The following is a 9,529-nucleotide window of genomic DNA, read 5'->3' as shown; positions in this document are numbered from 1 at the left end:
TCTCTCTCTGTGTGTGTGTGTGTGTGTGTGTGTGTGTGTGTGTGTGTAAAAGAACATTTGCTTTGCCCTTCTTTGTACCCAATTCCTTCTTCTGCCTACCTCCAGGATGAAATAACTAGCTATCTCCCTTTTAAACTTAATGGTTTCTTTCTGTGTTCTCCATTTCAGTAACTTCCTTGGGATCTTATTTTAAAAATTATTTAGCTGTTAATTCATTTAGATTTTAACTTACTACTCTTTAGTTCAAAAAATAATTGCCACATTTAAGAGTATACTCTTCAAACCTAGAACAAACTCATAGAGACAGAAAGCAGAATAGTCGTTACCAGGAACTGAGTGTTGGGGGGAAATGGGGACTCACTTAATGGATATAGAGTTTCAGTATGAGAAGATGAAAAATTTCTGGAGATGAATAGTGAAATGGGGGAATTCCCTGGCAGTCCAGCAGTTAGGACTCGGCGCTTTCGTTGCGGTGGCCTGGGGTCAATCCCTGGTCGGGGATCTAAGATCCTGCAAGCTGCGCAGCCAAAAAAAAAAAAAAAAAAAAAAAGTGTGACGGTAGTACAACAATGTGAATGTACTTGCCACTGAACTGTACGCTTAAAAACGGTTAAATGTAATAAGGACCTGCTGTATAAAAAAAAAATAAAATAAAATTCAAAAAAAAGGTTAAAATGGTAAATTTTGTTATATTGGGCTCTTTGCTGCTTTCATAGTTTTCTCTCAGTTGACCATTATTAAGTTGGAGCAATTCTCTTATCAAATAGTATGTGCTAGCTGCCTCATGTTATCCAGAAATTTATGTAGGTCCTTTCAAATTATCTTTGAAACATAATTCCTCACACTAATGTGAATAACTATTTGTAGAGTGAAGCTCAGTAGCCCAATTCTGTAATAATGTCACCACAACATTGAATTCATTGGTTAGGAGATCTGATTTGTAGAGCGCTTTCTGTTTCATAGTTGTTTGAAGTTGTTTTCTAGTCATTCTTTGGAATCATTTCATTTTGAGGAAGGACTCCTGCAATACAGGAGAGCAGGTATTTTGGTGTGGTGAGCTGTCTAAGAGCGCAGAACTTTAATGACATAGAATTAAGCCTGTATGAATGAACCATATTTCCTCTCATGAGTTTACTGTAGGCCAACTTTATGTTTTATTGTACTCGCTTGTCAATAAGTGTCAACATTATCAAAGGTAAGTAATTTGTACCCAAGTTTTTACCTGAAATAAACTGTTGTCTATCTCTTTGCCATCCTATTGTGGTCACTACATTCTTATTCCATTATTTTTTTTTAAGTGAAAATAAGCCTTTTTAAAAATTTAATTTATTTATTAAAAAATTTTTTTTTTGGCTGCATTGGGTCTTCATTGCTGTGTGCGGGCTTTCTCTAGTTGCAGCAGACGGGGGCTACTCTTCGTTGTGGTGCGCAGGTTTCTCATTGCGGTGGCTTCTCTTGTTGCGGAGCACGGGCTCTTGGCACTTGGGCTTCAGTAGTTGTGGCACGCGGGCTCAGTAGTTGTGGCACACGGGTTTAGTTGCTCCGAGGCATGTGGGATCTTCCCGGACCAGGGATCGAACCCGTGTCCCCTGCATTGGCAGGTGGATTCTTAAACACTGTGCCACCGGGGAAGTCCTCTTATTCCATTATTTAACGTTTTTCAAAGTTTGGGTGATAGAATAGATTTTTAAAACAAGAACAACCCAAAAGTTATCCTTTATTTTATTTTTTGTTTGTCTTTTTTTTTTTAATTTTAGTTTAAAAAATTTTTTATCTTTATTTTTTTGGCCGTGCCACGCAGCATGCGGGATCTTAGTTCCCTGACCAGGGATCGGACCCACACCCCCTGTAGTGGAAGTGTGGAGTCTTAACCACCAGACCGCCAGGGAAGTCCCAGTTATCCTTTATTTTGAATCCATGTAGTCAAGTCCTTGTAACACCTTGATTTTTGTTTTCCTTTATTGGAGTAATACTGCAAACATATAAATGTTGAATGTCAGAATTGTCCTTGGTGTATGTCTCATATTCCTCTTATTTTAAAAAATGCCTTTTACTGAGGCATTGGCCTGTTTATTAAATGTGAGCACTTTCCTTCATGTTCATTTCCTCTGTCTCCTCTTTATGTAATATTTTCTGCTTCATGCCTTTCCACTGAGTTTGCCATGGTTGCTTACCTATATTTGTAGTTTTAGTTTTGGAGCAGCTTTAAGACTAGAGCTCTCTACATCTTCTGGTTGATATCCTTGTCTCTGAGAGAGCCCAATTTCAATTGAACCACCTCTCTGCCCCAGGTGACCCCACTGTACAGTGCTTTAGTTCATGTGAACCATGTTTCTTTGATCTGTGGGAATGTACACAAATATTCATATAATACATTTTATAGACACTTCTGAACTTTGAATTCCATCCATTTGGGAATAAGGCTTGTCACATGTTTGTATGTGTTCATGTGAAGGTGTCCAAAGGACACCAAAGGAATGGATTCTTGAGAACGTTAAGTGTAAATTAAAATCTGGCAAACAAATGTATGTTTTAGCTGTCCATGGAGGCAGGCTGCACATTCTGTTCTAACTTTCATCAACTAGGTACCAACATATAAGCCTCTAGTGGCCAAATGTGGTACTTTAGGGACTCAGTTTTATACACTTTGGCAAGGTAATAAATATATATTCTAACAATTTGCCTTCTTTCAACATTCATTCATTTAGCAAATACCTTAAGAAGCTGCATGACATAGTGGCTAACAGCATGAACTCTGGGGCTTAACTGGCTGGTTTAAATTCTGGTTCTACTACTTATCAACTGTGTGTTTTGGTTAAGTTATTTAATTTTCCTCTGCCTTAGTTTTCTCATCTGGAAAGTAGGGATAATAATGGAACCTACCTCATGTTGGTGTGAGGATTAATTAAATAGGTTCAGTGAAGTAAGATATTTAGATCATGCCTGGCATGGCAAGACCTCAGTAAGTGTTAACAGTTGTTGTTGTTATTCACATATGACAGGATGTAGCCTTTGCCTTATAGCTGTACTTATAGTCCAGCAAGGAGGGAGAACCTAAATAGATTCAGTCATTTGATATTTCAGCTATTATTCAGTCCCTTCTCTGTGGCAGGCACTGTAGTCGGCCCTGGAAATAAAGTAGCAAATAAGCAAACATATCCTTGCTCTCATGAAGCTTATTTTTAGTAGGAAAGATGGTTAAAATAATTTCAGTAGAATGTCAAAAGAGTTGTAATAGGAAAAGTGCATCATGCTGTGTATACATCTAGCAGGAGGGCCTAACTTATTCTAAAAAGTCAAGGACAGTGAGAAAACTATATTATGACAAATGCTATAATGGAAGGTCTTTTTTTAGGTTTAGAGATAACCACAGAGTAGGAAGTGCTTGAGTCTCTTCAGGAAGTCAGGGAAAGCTTCTCATTGGAGGAAACATGTGAGTTGACTCTGTGGCAAAGATACAGATAAGTGGCAGTGTGGCAGGAAAAACATTCCTGGCAGATGGAATGGTTTGTAGAATATCGTGAAGCATACCAAAGCCTTCCACAGTCGTGAACTTCAGTAGTTCTGGATTGTTGGGACAATGTATGGGGCAGATTGGGGGTGAGCAGTGGTACATGTGGGAAGAGCAAGGGGAGATGAGACTAAACTGCAGACCTGAAGGAATTTTTCTGCCAAAGAGCACTTTATCGTGAAGGCAGTGGGAGGCAGTGGGTGTCACTGAAATATTTTATGCAGGGGAGGAATTGCAATCCCTTTTTTTTTTTTGCAGTACGCGGGCCTCTCCCTGTTGTGGCCTCTCCCGTTGTGGAGCACAGGCTCCGGACGCGCAGGCTCAGCGGCCATGGCTCACGGGCCCAGCCGCTCCACGGCATGTCGGATCCTCCCGGACCGGGGCACAAACCCGTGTCCCCTGCCTCGGCAGCCGGACTCCCAACCACTGCGCCACCAGGGAAGCCCGCAATCCCATTTTTATCTTTAAAAATCATTATTTTCTTTCTGTAGACAATAGACTGAAGAGGGTAAGGTTGGAGACAGGTAGACCTTTGGGAAGACTGAAGCAGTTGCATAGGCGAGAAATAATGAGAAGCTGCACCAAGGCAGTGCAGCAGAAATGGAGAGAAAGGATCGGATAGAAGAGACAGAAGGTCAATTGACGTGCCCTAGCCAGCAACCCAGTGAAAAGGTGAGAGAGAGCGAGTGAGTGCTTGGGTGTATGGCAGTGCCACTCAGGGACTATGGGAGGAGAGAAGTCTGTTTGTCACCTTGGATTTCCCCCGACATTGAAACTTCCTGTGTTTATAATAACTATCAAACATTAGTATCACTTCAAGAGACCTCAAAAATCCTCATATGAGCTTTTCTTCAGGCACTTTTATTCACCTGTGAGACAGAGCAGTTAGATTGGTTCTCTTAGGATTTCATAGCTAAGTAGCCAGGAGAATTCAGGTTTAGAGCTCCTGTCTTCCCACGTAGCATTCTGATGAAAGTTGCCTGTGCCTAATTGATTGTAGGAGTTTTTAAGAGGTGTAGGGAATGACTTTCATAAATGGTTGAGTTAAAGCAGACATACAGGATACTGTTAGAACATGTGTAAGAATATAAGGATTTTGAATAAATAGGAAAAAAACATCTTTCAGAAGAGGAGAATGGCTTGCATAGTAAAAGATGATGTATCTTGTGTTCTGTGGTTGGTATTTAGTACCCCCTATTGGCTGTTTAGTCTAAAACAACATCTTGATTCTTGAATACAATGTTCCTTACAGTGTTGTTTACCAAAAACAAGAAAAATTAGAGATTTTAAAATTATGATAAAAGGTGATAAAAACTGATGGGGACTTGAAAAAATCTGGATAGGGTCTAGAAGCTGGGTAGACGTCTTGAGAAATATCTTTGTAACATTTTGTTGGATTTAACATGGGTATGATATTGTAGACTACATTTTCAGAAAACAGACTTTTCTGATGAGAAGCAGCCTGGTTTTTAAGCATGTCGTATGTGGCAAAGCCTCAAGAATAGTAGCCGCCCTGGTAGGCAGTAGCAGCTGCTGTTCTTCCATAGGGTGGCTACTACATGTGATGACCATGAAAGGAAATGACTGTTACTCATTAAAGCAACTCCATGTAGCTACGTGAGAGATCACCTGGTCAGAAAAGTCATCATAGAAAATGCAGTGGTGATTATCCATAATGGGGTATCTTCAGTAGTGGGTGGTTTGTCTTTTTTTAAGTGACAACGAAGCTGCCATTGGCTTCTTTCCCCCAGGAAAAGGGGTGGTAGATTGGATTTAGTGTTTAGAATAACTAGGAAGCCCAAGCCTGAATAAATTTTAGTAAGCAGGCACACCTGGTACTAGTTTGCGGTCTAAAGAAGGTTGCATTTTGTATAAATAAGTGCTCACCATGATTTTTCTATAATAAGGGAAATCTATTGATCTATTTTCTATTTCCCTTATTTCCTGGTAATCTTTCTTTGAGATGTTTCTAATTATCATTTCAACTGGTTGCATTTTGAAAACCAATTCACTATTTATTTGGGTAAAAAATAGTACTTTTTGATTAGGTGTTATATGAAACTGCAGAGATGGCTCACACCCACCCAGTGAAATCATTTATTTGCTTTTGGTGTATTTTACTGTTGCAGTTTTCTCTAAGAAAGTTTAGTAATTACTTATATGAAGTAATGCTAGCTGCTTTCTGTGCATTTCATGAAGGGAATAAGCTATTTTATAGTTTCCCTTCCCCCCCAATAAAAAAGCCTTCCATCAGAAACTGGCAGCCTAAATGAAGGACATAATTGTACAGCTTATTTATTAGTGTGTCAAACTTAAAATGTAATGGTTTCATATTTCAGAATGAAAAAGTGTGTTGTGATTCATGGTTGCTGGTGACAAAATAGACAGCTCTTTTATATTACTGCACTGATCGCTGCTGATATCCCACTGTACTTTTTTTTGGGGGGGGAGGTTCCTTATTGTTCTCTTCCTATGCAATAGCTCCCTCTACTTGAAAATATTGGTGTAATTATAGTTTAACATGGTACTTTATTAGTGAGTTCCCATGACTATTTTTACTTTCAATCCTCTTTATTAGTATGTGGTGTTATTACAACAGAGCATGTTAGAAATTTACCAGGAATCTCTTGACTTGGTAGTGGAAAAGCAAGATTTAGTTAAGGAAAGTAAAATAAGTTGTTTGAAGGCATTTTTCAAGGAATTTGCTCTATAGTCTTTGTTGATTTAAATATGGTATATTTGGTTAAGATTCCATACAGTATTGAAAATAAGTCTTGATGCCTACAACAGAGAGGTATAGAAAACTGCAGCAGAAACCTTCAAAAGAACCATCAACCACTTCAAACAGACATAGCCTGGAACCTGGCAAATTCTCACTTTACTAATTCCAAAGTCTTAACCATTCTAACACAAAACGTGGTAGTTTCTACTTTCTCAGGAAGGGTTTAATAGAAACTAACAGTAGTAGACTCTCATGTTACTACATTTTGCCTTTATGGAACAGTATGTACATAATGAAACAGTAGGAGCAAAACAGACAAACCAAGCAAGTGATGTTAAGAGTGAGATTTATTTTTTCTCTCCCTTACGAACTTCGAGATTTAGTAATTGTATCATATACGTCCACCATTAGGACAAATAAGAGATTCTACTCAACCATAAGATTTCCACATGAATGTTTCTTTTCCATTCATAACTCTTTATTTCCAGTTTGTTCTGATTATTATTATGGTGCAGAGCACAGTGGTTAAGAGAAGAGCTTAGGAGCCAGACTGAGTTTGAATCCTGGCTCTGCCACTCACCAGCTGGGTGATCTTGGCAAGTTTCCTTAACTTTCTGACCTTCAGTTTCCTCATTTGTAAAATACAGACAATAAATCTACCCACATCCTGGAATTTGTTGTAAGGATTAGCTGAATTAATGATTGTCAAGCACTTAGAACGGAGCCTGACACATAGTTAAGTGCTATATACCAGTGTTTGTTGAATAAAATAAAAAATAATAGTGTGGCTATAAATAGGTTTTTATTAGCCAAATGTATTTATAGAGTGTCAGTGTTATCTTCCGTGCTTAATGAAAAGAAATATGGGGCCCTCCCAGTGGATGAGAGAGATTTGCACGATGGTTTTGTTCATGAATTGATAATTCAGTTCCTCTAATATTAGAATAATTCTTACCTAGGGGTACCTATACCATGTCATAATTTTAGGTTACGTTATTTTTAAACATACTTTTTAGATGCAGTGGTATATGCCATGGTTTCCATGTCTTTTGGGAACTTAAGTGATTTAGCAAGAAGATTTTATACTGGTGGAATGCCTAAGAATGCAGTATCTTTTCCCATAGTACGCTACTTTTGGAGCTTACCTATTGCCCAAGAGCAATAATAGATGGGCTTGTCTTTGGTCCATAGTGTGACTATGCTTAAGGACGTCAGAGATTCTTTTCCAACTCTCCCCAGATCTTTTGTGGTCCAACTCTCCCCAGATCTCTTTTTATCAGTCATCAAAACTTTTAAAAAGAAATATATATGTATGGAGCACTCAGACATGCAACTGAAGTTGTTAAGGTTATGGCTTTACCTTCATACAAGCTGATATTTGTGTGGATGTATAGAGTGATATTTTAATAGATTTTGTTTTTGGAAGAATACCACCAGAATACTGGACACATAAAGTAAATAGTCAAATGAGATTCATGAGTCAGACATACCCTTTTCTGTTGTGCTTAGCTTTATTTGTACTTCGCAGATATTGCATTTTTTACAAATTGAAGGTTTGCAGCAACCCTGTGTCATAAGATGATGGTTAGCATTTTTTAGTAATAAGGTATTTTATTTCCGGACGCGCAGGCTCAGCGGCCATGGCTCACGGGCCCAGCCGCTCCGCGGCATGTGGGATCCTCCCAGACCGGGGCGCGAACCCGGTTCCCCTGCATCGGCAGGCGGACGCGCAACCGCTGCGCCACCAGGGAAGCCCCTATAATAAGGTATTTTAAAATTAAGGTATGACATTGTTTTTTTAGACATAATGTTATTGCACACTTTGTAGACTACAGTATAGTGTAAACATAACTTTTATATGCACTGGGGAAACGGAAAAACTTATGTGACTCACTTTATTGTGATATTCGCTTTATTGTAGTTGTCTGGAACCAAACCCACAATATCGCTGAGGTATAACTGTCCACATACTTGTCTTAAGGCTATATATTTGTTTTTAGGGAACTGACTCATCTTTCTTTTTTGCTTGATCCTTAGGACCCCTTAGATCCCACAAGATCAGTGATTGTGATTCGCTCCCTGGTGGCCGATGGTGTGGCAGAAAGAGGCAGAGAACTATTACCTGGAGACCGCCTGGTCTCAGTCAATGAATACTGTTTGGACAACGCCACACTTGCTGAAGCTGTGGAAGTGTTGAAAGCTGTGCCACCAGGCACTGTACACCTTGGCATCTGTAAGCCTTTGGTGGTAAGGGTCGAATTTTGTTAATATAGGAAATGATAATGCTATATCATTATAGGATATTGATAATATCAATAGTTAAGAACATGGATTTTGCAGACAAATACACCTGGCTTCGAATCCCTGTTCCACTGCTTACTATACATGTGTCTGTGCAAGTTTCTTAACGTCCTTGACTTAATTTTCAGAAAAAAATGTCTACCTCATAGGATTTTGAGGATTAAAGATGATTTTTGTTAAGTGCTTATTAGCACATTACTACATCAGTGCTAGCTGCCAACATTACTAGTCCTACTGCTACTACTTTTATCTTTATACTTTTAGCACAGACTTCTAAGTTCTCATTTCATTCCTTATGTTATAAATTAAAATAAGTGTGTTTATGTGTTTTAACTTTCATTTGGGCATGATGTCGAGATGGCTTGGTGAGTTGAAATCTAGTTAACCATATCTCAGTAAGATTTTAATATGCTTTTCTGACCATCAATGTGCCTTGTAACCCCTAGCATCTAAACTCCGATATGGTCAAGCCATCCTGAAGTCATCTTATTGTTTAATCTCATGTACTATGTCAGATCACTGTTTGTTTTTCTTTTTCTTTTTTTTTTTTCCTGCAACTTCCCTAGATCACTGTTTCTGACTGGAGTATTGTTAGTTATGGTGCTATTGAGGTTCCCCAATGTAAAAAAACAAACTTGATGATAATTTTCAAGTGGCATTAAAGTATTATTGAGTTGCTTATATATGTCACTCAGTATTTTAAGCTCTTTACATGCACTGATTTAATCATCACAGAAACTTTAAGAGGAGGTAATCCTCTTATTACCACTACTATGTATTGAGTTAGTCAAGACACAGAGCTGAGTAACTTATGCAAGGTAATATAACTAGTAAGGGGGAGAGTTGGAATATAAACTCAGCAGAGTGGCTTCAGACCGTGTACTCTTAGCCACAATGCTATATGTTCCTATTCTAATTTGTTACAAGTTTAGTTTCATGCCACATGTCTGAAACAGATAGCATGGTTGTAGTTGAGTGTTGGACTGGATTTCAAG

At 38.6% G+C, this 9,529-nt stretch overlaps 1 protein-coding gene across 14 annotated transcripts in view; it reads left to right on the top strand.

Annotated features, from left to right (window-relative positions):
* PATJ (PATJ crumbs cell polarity complex component) overlaps positions 1–9,529 on the top strand; it is a 363,430-nt gene that overhangs the window by 92,720 nt on the left and 261,181 nt on the right. For all 14 annotated transcript variants that reach the window (XR_008617259.1, XR_008617260.1, XM_028489331.1 and 11 more), the window contains exon 18: positions 8,271–8,480. Coding sequence is in view for 12 of the 14 variants with exons in the window: in XM_028489331.1 (XP_028345132.1) it covers positions 8,271–8,480 (210 nt within the window). In the remaining 2 variants the exon portion in view is untranslated. The remainder of the gene's footprint in view (positions 1–8,270; positions 8,481–9,529) is intronic.

Source organism: Physeter macrocephalus, chromosome 4, assembly GCF_002837175.3.
Source record: "Physeter macrocephalus isolate SW-GA chromosome 4, ASM283717v5, whole genome shotgun sequence".
NCBI lineage: Eukaryota > Metazoa > Chordata > Mammalia > Artiodactyla > Physeteridae > Physeter > Physeter macrocephalus.
This window is presented reverse-complemented; position numbering and strand designations above follow the sequence as displayed.